The sequence below is a fragment of the Alexandromys fortis genome, unplaced genomic scaffold (assembly GCF_014885135.2).
Source record: "Alexandromys fortis isolate MF-2015 unplaced genomic scaffold, M_Fortis_MF-2015_v1.1 scaffold_36, whole genome shotgun sequence".
NCBI lineage: Eukaryota > Metazoa > Chordata > Mammalia > Rodentia > Cricetidae > Alexandromys > Alexandromys fortis.
Genome location: NW_026067915.1, coordinates 13845821 through 13862165, shown reverse-complemented (window position 1 = coordinate 13862165; position 16345 = coordinate 13845821). Strand labels below are relative to the sequence as shown.

The 16345-nt window shown below is 38.4% G+C and overlaps 1 protein-coding gene across 5 annotated transcripts in view; it reads right to left on the bottom strand.

Annotated features, from left to right (window-relative positions):
• The window catches only part of Clasp2 (cytoplasmic linker associated protein 2), a 174844-nt gene that overhangs the window by 51045 nt on the left and 107454 nt on the right, over window positions 1-16345 (bottom strand). For all 5 annotated transcript variants that reach the window (XM_050139488.1, XM_050139483.1, XM_050139484.1 and 2 more), the window contains 3 exons: window positions 10916-11017; window positions 3698-3868; window positions 1829-1936 (listed from right to left, as the gene is read on the bottom strand). In XM_050139488.1, coding sequence (XP_049995445.1) covers window positions 1829-1936; window positions 3698-3868; window positions 10916-11017 — 381 coding nt within the window. The remainder of the gene's footprint in view (window positions 1-1828; window positions 1937-3697; window positions 3869-10915; window positions 11018-16345) is intronic.

The following is a 16345-nucleotide window of genomic DNA, read 5'->3' as shown; positions in this document are numbered from 1 at the left end:
CTTGTCAGATAGAAGCTTTAAAATTAATCTAGAATATTAAAGGCCTAGCTAGGTATGGTGGCATAATCCTGTAACCCCAGGACTCAGAAAAATAAGGCAGGAGGATCAGGTGATTAAAGCTAGCCTATAAGTCAGCCTGAGCTGGTCACAAAAAGACATCTTTCCTTAGCAAAGTGTTAAGAGAGGAAGATAGAGTTTAGAGGCAGGGCTCTAGAATGTGGAGGCCACATTCAACACCCAGTACCATACATTTCTTTAAAAAACAGAATTATTAACCATGGTTACAATTTTTGCTTTGTTGTTCTTGTTTTTCAAAGAGTATCTTGCTATGTTATAGGCTGGCCTCACACTTCCAGTGCCTATGCCTCCCTTACTGCAGGGATTACAGGTGTGTGTCGCTGTGCCCAACTAACCATGCTCAACATTTTTCCCCTCCTTCCTTCGTTCCTTCCTTCCCTCTCTGTCTCTCTCTCTCTCTCTCTCTCTCTCTCTCTCTCTCTCTCTCTCTCTCTCACTTTTTGTTTAGTTTTCTGACATTTTATTTAATTTTACATGCATGAATGTTTGCCTGAATAGATGTCTATGCACCATGTGTGTACCTGGTACCCTTGCTGGCCACAAAGGTGCTAGAGCCCTGGAACTGGAGTTAGTTATGAGTCACCATGTAGGTTCTAGAAGCTGGAGGAAAAGTCAGTACCCTAACATCTGACCATCTCTCCAGCTCCATGCTTACCTTTATTTTTTTTTTAAACTGAAGTATTTGGCTATGTATTTCCTGCACTCTTACTGTGCAAGAAAACATTTCCTTTCAGTACAGTAACAGCATTATATAAATGTATATACCATGAAAGTCTGAGCACCTGGACACCAGAGTGTAATGCCCTGTTTGTTGGGGAAGTTGAGGGAGGAAATGAACACTCACAGCATGGTGATGGAAGAGTGGTAGCCATGGTAACTGAATGCCTGCAGTGGGCCCAGTATCGCCTTTCAAGTATTCTGTTATTGTATACAAACTTTCAAACATTCCTAACTTTACACTATTACCCTTATTTTACAGAAAAGGAGATCAGGCACGAAAAGGGTACAGAGAGAAAGCAAAACACTCTGCTTCTCCAGTAATCCTGGAAAAATTAAAGTCTTAAAAATCAATTAATACATTTGTAATGGTGGCAAATATAGTATTACAATCAAAGTTACAAGACAAACTATAAAAAGAAATAAGTTTCATTTCAGTGACATCTAAAGGCAACTAAACTGTAAATACTATCAAAAGTCAATTCTCCTATGATGAGGATTTAACATGTTATTTTGTATTTGTCTTTCTAGAAGAGTACATTAAATAATCAAAGTTGAAGTGATTTTTTTCTGTTTAAAAGAAGTAAAATTTATTTAATCAAACTAGTCCATACTTAACTTATAAGTAAATATTTAATATTTAAAATATGTTTTAATTCTCCAAATTTTGAATTCAATCTTCCTTTTTAAAAATCTTTTTAGAGAGAAGTATGTAGGTCAGGTTGGTCTCATTTATGATCTTGACTCAACCTTTCTACTGCAGAAATTAAATTCGATATTCTGAGTTTATATATATGTGACGCTGACTTGATTATGATAGGAATCCATTTATATAATTATTGACTTGCTCGTTTAAGATAAGTTACAAAGGCCAGATGCATTACTCAAATGTATTCAATCCTATTCTCTCCGCAGAACGGCAGAGCACAGATATAATTGAAGAAGACCACAAATTCTAGGAATATGGAAGTTTCCATATTGTGACAGCTCATTTACTGGGAAAGCAGTGTGTGTCACACCTGCTCAGACTTACCTAGGGGCTGGAAAGAGCGGACTGGGCTTGTGTCTCTGCTGCTCTCTCGACTAGCTTCCCGGCTACAGCCTTGACTCACACTCGGGCGAGGAATCCGACTGCTCCGGGCTGACAAAAAACAGGAGTAGAAACACAGCAAGAGGAAACAGAAGGCAGAATTTAGGCTTTCCAATCTTAGCTTCATTTTATTCAAGGACTCTTTAATAACAAATTTGTTTTGGGACTGAACATAAATTACTTTTTTACTCTTTAATTTTTTGAGACCAGATCTCTAGACCCATGAAGTAAGTCCAGACGAGTCTCAAACTTACTAAGAACCTTTCAATTCATATGTCTTTTTTCACTCCTTATGAATAAAAACATGAAATACAAATACAAAAAATAAAAAGGTACCAGAAAAATCTTAGTACTGATAAAGAAGAATCTAGACTGGGCCAGTAGTGATGCATCCCTTTAATCCCAGCACTCAGGAGGCAGAGGTAGGTGGGATTCTGAGTTTGAGGCCAACCAGTCTACAGATAGAGTTCAATATAGCCAAGGCTACACAGACAAACACTGTTTGGAAAAACCAGAAAAAAAAAAAAAAAGAATAAGAATAAGAAGAATCTAAATCAATGTCTGGAAAGCAAATGAAGCAAGTTAGTGAGGATGAAATTCCAAAGGACATTTTTTTACTCTTCGGGTTTTTCAAGACAAGGTTTCTCTGTGTCTCTGTGTAATAGCCCTGGGTGTCCTGGAACTAGCTCTTGTAGACCAGGCTGGACTCAAACTCCCAGAGATCTACTTGCCTCTCTGCCTCCTGAGTGCTGGGATTACAGGTGTGCACCACCACACAGTAAATAAAGGCATTCTTAAGTAATGACAAAAACCCAGACTCTTAAACATAATTTCTGAGGAATTTAATTGAGAAAATTATGAGGCAAAGCAAAAGAGTAAATCAAGAAAAATGAGATGACGCAAGGATGAGTTCACCTAATCCAGACAAGAGTGACAGCTGTGACAGAGGACCAGGCCACGGCTCACACAAAGCAGAAGCAACTCAAGGCACAAAGCTCCACCCATCACAAGTCCTTAATGAGAAGACAAAGTCACTAAGGACAGGAGAAGAAAATATGGCTCTCTTATAAAAGTTTGGAAAAAAGACATAAAGTCATAAATTGTTGGGAGAACACTTAGGGAGGCCTCACTGCAGATGACAGCAGCCAGCTGTGGCCTGACCTGAGTGACTGGAGGGCTCTGAGCAGACAGTGCAGCAGGAGTGAGTGCCCCTTCCCATACCTGCAACACTCAGCACCCAGTACACTCTTAGAAAGAAGTGGGGTCATGGCAGACTGTGTCCTGGTGAACTTTACTCCTAACAAAATAAATGTTTTATAACTTTTCATTTTTGTCTTTTAAAATAATCTGTAAGAGACTGAGTCTTGATGCGTAGCCCAGGCTGGCTTAAAATTCACTACACTTTGCCTCTGCCCCAGGATAGTCACTATGACCGACAGTTCACAACTTTATGGATGGTGGGAACCAAATCAGATCCTATGAAAGAACAGCAAGTGCTCTTACCCATTGAGCATGTCTCGACTTTAAAGTCATCTCATTAAGCAAAACTTGCTTGTGAATGAGAATTAATTAACACCGAATATTATAAAAGTTAGACTAGCAAGATGCCTCAGGTAATGCCTGTCAAGCCTCATCACTGAAGTTTGGTCCTTGGAACTGGTGGAAATAGAGAAGGACTCCTGTAGTTGTGTGAGTGCAAGTGTGAGCACATTTCAAGATCAAATTTGTACCCTACATTTCAGCAACCTAGACTTTAATTCTCCTGGAACTTTCAAGAAAGTCAAAGGTGGCATCTCACACAGAAAGTCTTACCTACTGAAAGCCTAGATGGGCTGGCCTCTCTGCTGCAACCCTGGCTCCTTGGGATCTTGCTTCTCTTCTGGGCTGAAGCCGAATTGACCAGGACCCGTTGAGCACCAGAGCTCACAGTAGAGAGGGTTGTTGTGGTTAGAACTCTTCCTGGAGACCCGGATCGGCTTCCAGCTACACAGGAAAAAACATAATATGCAAATGTTGATGCCAAGGGAACTAGCAAAGATACAAGAAAACTGTGGTGTCATATCAGGTTCTAAGACCAAAGAAATGGGTTGAGGAAGATTTACACACAAACTGCTGGGGAAAATGGGCTGTGTCTACCAGCAATGGAGAATAAACTACTCAAGCATATGTTTGATAACGGCAATACTACTGGGATTTTAAAGACAAACAGTAAAAACATCCCCAGAGCAATCCAATATTTGACACTGTGTTTGATAGAGTTAAGATGTTTTGTGGAGGCTGGGCAGTTGGTGGTGGTGTACACCTTTAATCCCAGCACTCAGAAGGCAGAGGCAGGCAGATCTCTGTGAGTTCAAGGCCAGCCTGGTCTACAAGAGCTAGTTCCAGGACAGGCTAGAGAGAAACCCTGTGTCGAAAGAAAAAAAAAAGATGTTTTATGGAAAACCACTACTTAAATTACTTAAAAGGATGTAAACTCTTAATTCTATTACTACTATTATTTGTGTTGTGTACATAACAATGACAATTTGATTTTTCTTAAAATAATCTGCCTCATGAAGTATTTCTGGGCAAGGTCAGTTGGTGCTATTTGGTCAGAGAAGTTTTTTTGTCTTTGTTTTTGCAGTGGGCAGTGATAAATACGGAGTCTCCTAAGTGTCCAAAGAGCTTAGAGTAAGTAACTGTTGAGTGCTCAGCTCTAAATGGACTTCCTTCTTAAGCTCCCCCCCACCACAGGGTTTGGAAAAGATTGCAGAAGGCATTATGGAAAGAATGTAGGGGGTGGGGGAATTAGTGCTGTGAAAGTAGTTTGGGGACAGGACATAAGGACTGTAATCAATAACTCACAGCAGCGTGGGTCACCTACAGTTGATCCACCCAGTAACTAGCTGAGCATGGATGGAGGAAGGGCTCACGAGGCTCCACCCACACCTGAAGAGTTTTTGGCAGTTGACAGCTACTGGGGAAGGGAGAGCTAATTTTCTTTCCCCTTGGTGTGGCTCCTAGTAGGTCACCCCCTCACATACACATACATCCTTGTATATACTGGTAGCACTAATAGGACTCAGCTGGTTATTCTTTTTTTAAGGCCATGAAGGTGGAAGGGGAAGATAAAGAAGGACTAGGAAGAAAGGCAGGAGAGACTGTATGACCAAGATATAGAATATACAATGTATGAAATTGTCAAAGAACAAATAAAAGCACTAAGTTTAAATTAAATGTTGACAAAATTGGGCCAGCTGAGAAATTTTTTTTTTTTTTTTTTTTTTTTTTTTTTTGCTATTTGAAGGCAGAGAGCTCTTGGTTGGCCACATTCTAGGACACATAAGAGAAATGTCAAAGAAGTCAGAGAGGTAGTCAGGGAGATATAGAGGGAGGGCCAGAAAAAGTCCCAGAGATCTGGGTATGGATTAAGCAATGTTAAGAAATGCATTTTAAAGGGGCTGCTCTTCTAGAGGTTCTGAGTTCAATTCCCAGCCACCACATGGTGGCTCACAACCACCTGTAATGAGATCTGGCGCCCTCATCTGGTGTGAAGGTGACCATGCAGGCAAAACACTGTATATATAATAAATAAACCTTTAAAAAAATTTAAAAAAAAGAAATGCATTTTTAGTTAGAAATGCATTCTTGAATATCTTAAGTTGCTCTAGAATATGAAGCAATCTCCCTGCTTCTACCTTGCAAGTGGTAGCATTGTAGACATGTATAACCATACTCAGGAAGAAACCCAGTTTTAAACTAGAAACACACAGGATGCCTTTTAAGGATGACTTTGTTGATTGAAGTGCTTTGTGTGTAAAAAATGTGAATAAAAAAATGGATCAGATAGCTCAAAGTTACAATCTAACTGAATGGCAATATTACAGAGAAGTTAAACTCGCATTTAAATAAACGTTCAGGGAAACGTTTTCTCTGTTACCCATGTTTACTACACTAAACAGTTACTGCTCACACTGCAAAATCTTTCTCAACTGGGTCTCATTTCCAAACAGCAGATTAAAGACTCAAATACCAATGGAAATGAGCGCTGGCTGTCAAAAATGGTACCTTGTACAAGGCAGGTATTTCAGAGGGCTGTCTCATCTTCCTTATAGAGGACGATCTTTTAAATTCTTGCCAGCTGTATTAAAGTAACTTTAACGAGTTTTTGGGAACCTTAAAAAATTTTATTTATTTATTTATTTATTTATCATGTATGCAATATTCTGTCTGTGTGTATGCCTGCATGCCAGAAGAGGGCACCAGACCCCATTACAGATGGTAGTGAGCCACCATGTGGTTGATGGGAATTGAACTCAGGACCTTTGGAAGAGCAGGCAATGCTCTTAACCTCTGAGCCATCTCTCCAGTCCCCTTTTGGGAACTTTTATAAACAAAAGCTTTCAAAGCTTCTGATTGTGCTAGTCTCTGCAGGCTAACAAACATGAACAAGCTAGATGTGGTCTGCTGTGATAATCATTGTTGTGTTTTCTGGGTGTGGTTTGATTAGTCCAATTCATACTCTCGGTTAGTTCTTAAATGTTAGCACACACAAATATATAAAGTATAAAAAATATATTCCATTGGGGATAGCAATATTATAAAATAAAGCAGCAGCGCTTCCTGTGACGTCAACAATGTACTTATTGAGTAGAAGGGGAGATCACTCGTCTACTTTAAAATGATTGTTGTTCAAAAAGTTTCAGGATGTTGCAGGTGAAGAATCTTCAAATCTGGTTTCTTTTTCCTTTGGAGGACAGCGGAGGCATCTGTTTTCTCCATGCAATATCTAAACTAAACATACACACAAAACACCCAAACACCCAACATGCCACAAACTCACAATGCAAGATAGGCCAATGGAAGTTATGAGAAAGCTTGCAATGATACAGAAACTATAATGAACTGGGCACATACAGTATGAACTCTGTTAAAACCAGTAATAAATTTGTGTGGGTGGAGGTACTGGTAAGAAAGACTAGAGAACTCCTTGAAATGTGGGTCTATTCAGCAGACAGGAAGAATGAGTGCAGTTTAGAAGCATACTGACTGCTCTTTCTATTTTGCATTTACTGAATTGATTAAAAGTAGGCAAGTTCACTCTCTAGATATTTAAACACACTAATGCCTTCTCCTTAAGGAATGACACTGGCATTACATTCCACATAAATACTACTTTCTCCTTCCCCCAAAGACTGGGATATTTCCAGCACAGATAACTAGGAATCATTCATACTTAAAATAAAATACTGAGGTTCTTTCTCTAGTAGAGTCACCAAGGAACTGAAGAAAAGGCATGTTCACCCCAGAAAATACTGTGGAACAGAAATGTCCGAGACAGAAAACTTGAAGATGGATAACTATATTTTTTGTGTTGCTTAATTTCAAAATGTTATTATAGCCCCCCTCTTTTTTTTAATATTTATATCTATAGAGTCAACTTGGATAATTTAAAATTTTTAGGGTTTCCATGATATTGGGAAGACAGGCCAAATAGAACTCATGATTAGCAGTTTTTGCTTCAGTACAATCACAGAATGGTGGAATATTATCTAATAGGAATTTCTGCTGAATAGAACTTATTCTTGTTAATGAAAATAGGTGACCAAACCACAGGTGCACACAAAAAGTCTATAGATTCTTACCACCAATGGTATTAGCAGATTGTGATCCTGAACAAGTGTAAAGGCAGAATTAGGGTAAGGGTTATAATCCACGAAGAGGGGAGGAGCAGTTTAAAAATGGATGGCAGATGAAAATAACAAAGCTTTAGTCAGTTCTCAGGAAAAAAACAAACCTAACACAAAAAAGAGCAAACTTTAAAAAAATTCCATAGCACAAATGTCTGTCACATAAGCAGCACACTGAACAGTTTCCAGCTGACACTCATGTACAAAGCAGATGACATGAAACACAAACATCAATGTACATTCTTCAGCTTGTCCATTATGGGTGTTCTAAATCTAAGTCGTTAAATGTTTACAATTTTGTTATTTAAACATTTAATTGAAAATTAGATATAGGAACAAATATCACATCTTATAGCTGAAGAAAAAAGAAGATGAAAAAGGTACAAATTTAATTTTTCTTAAGATTCACAGAAAAGCAAGAGGTGGGGGAAGAGAGAAAGCTGCTGACAGGCTGTACATCATCTGTACACAACCAGTCACCACCAACAAAGCGAGGACACAGTTCTTTCTTAAAGTCAATCTAGAAGTCTCTCCATTAGGTCTGCTTTCACTTATTCTGTGAACCTGGACACACCTGCTTTGATCCAAGAGATTCTTTATTTTCCCTGGATGGTTAATATAGAACCATGCAACCCCTCATGGATCACTACAACAGAGTGAAGATGAGGTCACAAAAATACTCCTATGCAAATGTATTGTGAAGAGACTCACACACATATCACACATCTTTTTAATAAAGAATCTGAAATGGACACATACTCATTCAAATAAATAAGCAAGCAAACAAATAAAATCTTTCTAATATGATCTAAGACCTGAATGATTTTATAGTGGAAATGTCTTAGGATCTTAAAGTCCTATGTTGTTTCAAAAGTCAAATGTAAATTAATTCTGTTTTTCATTGGGGATTTGAAGTGGTAATGATTGAAAAGGAGGGTCCCAATAAAGACCAAAAAGTCAGAAAATTATGTCACAATTAAGTTTTATCCTTAAATCCCGGTCATGGACAACTTGTGATTGATTATCTTTATGTATAACATTCTAACTTCTGTGCTTATTTCTGTTTCATGAGGGCAGTAAGAATATCAAGTTATAGAAATGTGTAACAGCAACATGAATTTCAGTTTTGGTTTTATTATGAATAATAACAAGGACGGTCTGTATTTTTATTTTTTATCTACCTATCTATCTTTCTTTCTTTCTTTCTTTCTTTCTTTCTTTCTTTCTTTCTTTCTTTCTATCTATCTAATATGTACTGGTGTTTTGCCTATATATACTCTAGTGTGAATGTATGGATCCCCTAGAACTGGAGTCACAGACAGTTGTGAGCTGCCATGTGATGCTGGGAATTGAACCCAAGTCCTCTGAAACAACAGACAGTGTTCTTAACTTGCTGAACTGTCCTTCTCTAGTCCAACAAGGACAATCTTATCAGGTAACAGTCATAGCATTTACTCTCAGACAGACACTGTTTTAATTGTATTAAATAAGCTTTATAATTTGATGCTCATGATAGTCCCACTATCCTCTACTTTTTACGGGTATGTAATGCTATTTCATTTGTATTTTAATAAATAAAGCTTGCCTGAAGTTCAGAGAGTAAATCAGCCTTTACACACCAGGCAGTGGTGACACACACCTTTAATCCCAGTAGCCATGTTAGTTTGCTATAGAAACCAGGCGATAGTGGTGCACGCCTTTAATCCCAGCATTAGAGAGGAATATAAAACAGGAGACAGCTCTCACACACAGTCTCACTCTGAGATTCCTGAAAGCAGGATCGCCATTTCGGACTGAGCCAGTGGCTGGCTGTTTTGCTTCTGTCCTTCAGGTTGAACCCCAATTTCTGTCTCGGGGTTTTCATAAATCATGCTAAACTGGTAGGTATACAGTAGGAATACAGTGACTTTAACCTAGAAGAGCCAGGACTCCACCTTGGGCAATATAGCTCCAAAGTTTTCAAACGTTACTAAAGCACAGACCACTCAGTGATCAGATTCAGAAGGTCTATGGTGGTACATAAAACCCTGTATTTCTAACAAGTTCCCAGGCTGTACTGATGTTGGTACACAAGGAGAAGGGAGGCTACACTGCTAATTAATGTACTCTAAGAATCACTCCAAAAACTTACAGACTCACAGAAGAATGTGGTATTATTGTCTATTTTTGATTTGTCAGAGAAAAGCCATTGCCTTACAGGACATGGGTCATTCTGGCTGTCTGTGAGTAGTCTTCATTTGTAAACAAATTCTACCGGATCTCTCTGCTTATTTTAGGACTCATGAAGAAAGCTCCTGATATTAGTCTGCTGGGCATTCTTAAGTTAGAAAGAGGTGGTGTTGTAACATGTTTTCTCAAGGTGCCCTACTGTCTCTCTGAGCCTTATTCTTTTCCCTGATCCCAAGATCCAGCAAGCAGGTTATAAAACAAATGGGACATCTACCTCCTGACAGCCATCTATAACCCATTCTTTTCAAAGACAATTAGTTAGGTTACACAGAAGAACATTACTCATTACTTCTTAGAAAAACTACCTGATCTTTGAGAGAGCGCTGAGGACAAATTCTTGGTCAAGAGGGAGGGGAAAAAATTATTTTCTGTTAAACATGGCACTATATTTGGAGTACTTGTTTGAACATGCAGAAACAGATTATTCATTTTAATCTAGCCCTAAAATTGTGCTTTTTAATTGGTCTTTTAAGGAACTCAGTGACTAATGAAACAGTAAGAACACAAACCTCAAAAGTCACACGAAATTCACCAGACCGGGTGACTTCAGCCTATATTCTCTCTCTCTATACGTAGGTATGGACTGCCCAAAATACTAACTAAATTTAAGATGATCAAACAAATTTTGGGGAGAATATGAAGATACTACTTATCTGTCTTTGCATAACGCCTGCTAGACAGAAACAGATTTTACCGAATACTTAAAGATCACTTTGCCTCTAAAGGCACAATTTTCCACTCCTGCAAGTTTCTGAGTAGAATGTGAACCCTGACTTTAAGGATTCGTGTTTAAAGTATCTCCATGCAAACATCTGTATAGAAGATGAAGGTTTTCTTTCTAAGTGGTGGAGGTCAATGATGTGGCCCTAATAACACAAACACAAGACAACACCCTCTCAAAAGAATTCCCAAACATGCACAACAACTGACCCGAAACATTGAAAAAAAAAAATACCTTCATTTTTGTCAGGTGATGATGAACCTAAAGTACAGAACAAGAACTCAGTATGTGGCTTGTCGCTTTTAAAACCAGCTTTGAATTTACCCACTGTTCATCTCCTAACAAGCAATATAAAGAAACACATTCATCCCAGCAGACTGACAGACAGAGGGACTGATAAGCAGTACATACGCTGAGACTGAGACACCATTTTTGTCCGGCTTCTTCCTCTAGAATCAGTCTTGGCATTCCCCACAGCAGCAAGTGGTGTAGAAAGCTTAGCTCTCACCCGACCTGAGAATTAAATATCAACAATTAAAATACTTCCTATAATAGTATTTAGTAATAAAAAAGGGGATCACCACTATTTTCAATATTTTTAACTTCTGAAATAAGGTAGCCATTATTTACATGTTACACATCTCTTACAAATGTAAAGGTACACAGTCTAGGGTCTGCTTCCTGAGATGGCACTTCACTTGGGCTTGTCTGGAATTCCTCAGCTTTGGAGTCTCCTGCCTTAGCTTCCAAATATCTGGGACTAGAGCCTGTATAGCACCAAGCTCAGGAATATATTGCTTTATATAAATTCTATATAAAGACTAAATTAAACTATAGAATACTTTCACTCTTACTGGTTATAACTAATTATGCTGAACATGGTAGTATGTACCTTTAATCTCAGCACTTAGGAAGCTTTTGAAGTTCAAGGCAAGACTGTTCTACATAGTGAGACACTCAAAAGACAAAAAAACAAAACAAAATCCCCCAAAATTTCCAGTTCCTAGGAAATGAAGATTGTTCTCAAATATGCTCCATAGATTTAAACAGCCCCCAAGCAATCTTTTCAACTGGCAGTGTACTTCTAAAGAGGTTGCAGGAAGAGATGTCACAGTCAAGAAATCTTTTTAGATCAGACAGGACCGATACACGGCTGTGCTCACTCCTTTTACTAGAAGGGATTCAGGAAGTGGAGTGCCTATAGCAGAGTACTTCCCAGATATATTCCTTTCACATTCAACTCCACTCACTCCCTCGGGAAGACCAGACTACAAATATTCTCACTATATTGCTAGAGTTGAGGGGAGGGGAGAGGGACAGGGTCTTTGATCCTGCTGGAACTCACTATGTAGATCAGGCTGGCCTGAAACCGAGATCGGCATGATTACAGACACATGTCACGCCACCTGGCTATTTCTAGAACTCTTGAACTAAAGAAAATATGTTCATCAAATTGTCTGTATAAGCTGCCACTAGCAATAACCAGCGACAGTAAAAGCTCTACTGCTAGGCACTCCGGTGCTCTCCAGAAACAATATCAAACAGATATACAACGATGTTGCACACAGTTTAAAAAAATTACGAGGCACAATTTGTACGGAATTCTAAAATTCTGACTAGTCATCCAATATGACCGAACTCATTAGGAAAGAACATACTGAGGAGCAGGACTGGGTGAGGTCAGAAAAGGTGAAGGAGGCCAGAGTGAAGCAGAGGCAAAATCAGAGCATCATGGGCACGGCCCGAGTGCTGTCAACTACAAGGCCCAGGCCTCAGACTTTAGGAGCCTGCTCTGGGCGAGAGAGAATGTCCTCATAACTGAAAAGTAGTGCAGTGAGGCCTAGTGATTACTTCTGAATAAAGAATTCATCCACAATCTAGCCAATACTAATGCTATACATTAAAAAGAGCTGAAGTAAGCTGCCATTCATGTCAAAGTGAGAGAAAAAACATCCTGTTTCAAATCAAAGGCTTTAATGAGAAAGCCTTCAGGAAAGATAAATATAAAACTTGAGCTCTTTTCAATTCTACAAATTCAGAAGGAATGAATATTTTTTTCAGGTGAACTGATTCAGGAAAGCATATGCAGCAAGTACTTATATTCTCAAACCCAATTTGAAAATTCCCTAGTCACTGATTTCAAAATTAACAAGAGACAATTAAAAATAGATGGAATAAAAGTATTTGATGTCCAACGATAAAGCAGCATACCTACAAAGCAGAAATGACTTGGCATTAACTTTCTTAAAAGCAAAAATAAAAGGAAAGCATTTCTATTGTCATTACTGGGAAAAATGAAATTATATACAATATTTTATTAAACATGTTAAGCAATTATGTTTTCTAGTATGAGATGATCTAAGATATAAAGCAAAACTGCATGATGAAGAATTAGAAAAAAATTTACACACAATGAACAGAACCAAATGTGGGGTGCAGAAGCTATTACAGCTGGCAGATGACCAAGGTCCGCAGGTCAATTAGCCTGTTTTAGTCTCAGCACTTAAGTCCTACCAATGAAAATAATGTGGTTGAGGTATTTGTGTTACTAACAAAATATTTACTTCTTACCATCTTCAGATGCTGTTCCTAAATAAGAGAAATAAAACAATATTTCAACAAATTCTGAAAATGCTACCTTATAATCCCTTCCCCCAAGATTCATCTGAAAACGTGAAATCAGAGCATAACTTTTAGTCAGATAGGCTTTAGCCTTGAAAACATTCAAATGAAAAAAAGAATAGCTAACACCAAAAAAGTTAAAACCAGACAACTAAAAATAGCAAATTTCTTTAGTTAACACTTCTGTATTTCATTCTTAAATTTTAAAAGGGCGGAATAAATCTGAAAAATTAATTAAGAACAATTTAACTCTTTAATTACTTTTCCTTGGAAATAAAGGTTTATATAGACTTTTCTAAAGCAGAAATATTCTGTGCTCATTTTCACAAGATAGCTCATAAAGCAACTACGAAAAATACAAACAAACAACTGGTTAGTATAGAAATCAAATCAATGACCTAGGTTCCATTTGCCTATTTTTTTTTTTCACCAATGCACACGCAAATTCAAAGACCCAACAGTTGTCCTTAGCTAATTACTCAGCAGAATTACTTACAATGTGTTTGAGATCTGCTGACACGAGCAAGCACACCCATGAGAACACACTGGTACTACCGGGCAGGGACGCACATGGCACACTTTAAAATGGGGGAGTGAACAGCAGTGAAGCCTCAAAAAGGTGGTTGATTATGACCCAAACAAGAAAAATACTTTGATTAAAAAGTGATAAATTTTCTAAATACCCCAGCAATATCAAGGTTAGAGGATATCTAAGAGTAAAGAAAGAGAAAGAGAGAGGGAGAAAGAAATCCCCTCCTGATGGCTGTTATTTCATTCAAAACGTTTTAATTATGAAATACTTTAAAAAGAGATACTAAAAATAACATGTTCACAACATGAGCTTAAATAAAGCTCCCATTTCATTATAAAAAAAATTGAGGTCAATTTGTAGAGTTTGTGTAATAATTAAGAGAAAAAGTGTCTTGTTTGAGTATCTTTCTACAAATTCTTTAAGAAAGCCCAAATTCCCAGCTAATACTAGAGGCCTTGACAGAGGGAAGAGAAAACCACGACGATTCCTCTCTGGTGTCACAGAACACTGTGCAGATCTGTTACTAAATTCAGTAACTACAGACAAACTGCCATAATTTCAATATTGGAATTTAAAAAGTAAAGCTTAAACTTCAGTTTAGTTAAATGTCTCATGTTTTAAGGCAAAAGACCTATCAGAGCCCTTTCCATCTTCTGAAGCCAGTATAGTAAAAAAAAATAAGAAATTAAAAATGAGTCCTATTTTTCAGGGTTCATGCGAAATATTTTAGGTACCTGACTTAAGCTGCAAAAAAAGTACAAGGAGATCCGAAATGGATATAAGTAACTAAAAATTCAACCAGTGAGTCATGTAGCCATTTTCACATTAAAATTCTAGATTAATAAGTAGTATATTTTCTGACAATTATAAAAGAATAAACAAGAACCCAATAGAAATGTGGAAAAGAATTATAAAAGTAACTCTTACCATCCATCTTGTCAGAAGTATCCTCTTTGATGAAAGAGCAAGCAAAGAACAGAGGAAAACTTAGTGTATTAGAAAGAAGATGCCATCATCCCCTCCCCTTCCTTTTTAAAGACAACAATTCACTGTATAGGTTCGGTATGCCAGCTGGCTGCTCACATATCCCATCTTTTCTCTGAACTTTCAGCTCCTATAATCACACATGGGGAACAACCTAAGAAATCTCTGTCTATTCCATGAGTTGATAGCGAAAAATCACACAACCACATGGTCAGACAGTACTACTGAAGACCTGGCCTTTAATAGCTGGCACAACAAAGAGTTAACATAGTAGGATCAACAACAATACTACTGTTTTTGGAGGCCAGGGTGTCACAATCCTTTTGCCCCAGCCTCCCTGCAGTCATGGATATATGCCACCATGCTTGGGTGCTGTTGCTCTTCAGCAAGTCCTGTGCGTGAGTGATGCTGGCTTCCGCTAACTCAGCTCTGAATGCTCCCCTATAAAAATAAAGTTAAGTGACAGCTGAGGCACAGCAGTCTGCCTGAACCACTTTGAAACAGTATGATTTGTGGCGAGCATCTACTTTCTTCTGGGTGTCTGGAATTCCGATAATTGTGGCTTGCAGCCCCCTCTCCCTACTCCACCCTGGACTAGTAAATGAGTGTCTCTGGCAGATGTACGTGTTGACATGTTGCTGCATTCATGCCAGAGGAAGGAGTCTACCTAAGCCCAGCCCTAGAGTAAGAACTAAAGCATACATTGGACACCCAGACGACTGGACCAGGCTTTCTCCCTGTTGGTTCTGCTGTGTGACCTTAAACACTAATAAACCTGTCATGAGCCCCAAATGCATGGCAGTAGGCCAAGTCTAAAAATGTCCATCTTCTGTACCCCACTCAGCGACTATTGAAAATCTTAAGTCTCTTCTTGGACCAAGAATTCCCAGGGAGAAAATTACAATCTTCCAATAACATTCTCCTTAATACCCACCTGCTGCTGCAGACACCAAGTCTGAAACTACCACTCCCTCCTTTTCCTTTTCCACTGGCTCTGAGAAACTGCTGCCATCCACAGCAAGGCTGCCTCCCAGGCCTGCTCTCCACATCCCTCTCCTCACAGCTTTCACAGAAGCTCCCCCAGGAAGCTCTCTCTTTATCCTTGCACCTCTTTCTCCCTAAACTGACTAACCACATCTGTGAACAGGCAAATGTAACTCCAAAATATCTTTTTAAAAGGAGAAGGAGAAAAGTGCCAGAACTGTGAGGCGCTTCAAAGTTCTTTCACCCATTTTCCTGTCCATCAGCATGGGAATAATTTATAGATTCCATTGCGAACTTCTTCCACAACCAACCGAATTTTAGTTTTCACCAGATGACCTTACCCAAACTGTTTGTTTTCTTTTCCATTCAACTTATTCCATATACCCACTTATTGAGAATATGTATAAAAATATCCACGCATGTTAGGTAAGCATTTTATCATGAGCTCTACCTCCAATATAACACACAACACACACTGACCATCTTGTATGACACTAAGCTTCCTCTACAGAAGTTAAGAGGTAAATTTCAAAACACTCAAGCCACCTTTCTCCCAAAGAATTTAGTGCTTTAGAGAAAATAAAAGCAAATTAACCAGTGGCAAGCACACTAAAGACTGTATGAAATTTAAAGTTACTCTTTCTTTTTATACCCATTTTATAGCAACTGTTTCCTAAACATCTGGTCACACCAGCAACTTCAACTCAAAAATCCATCAA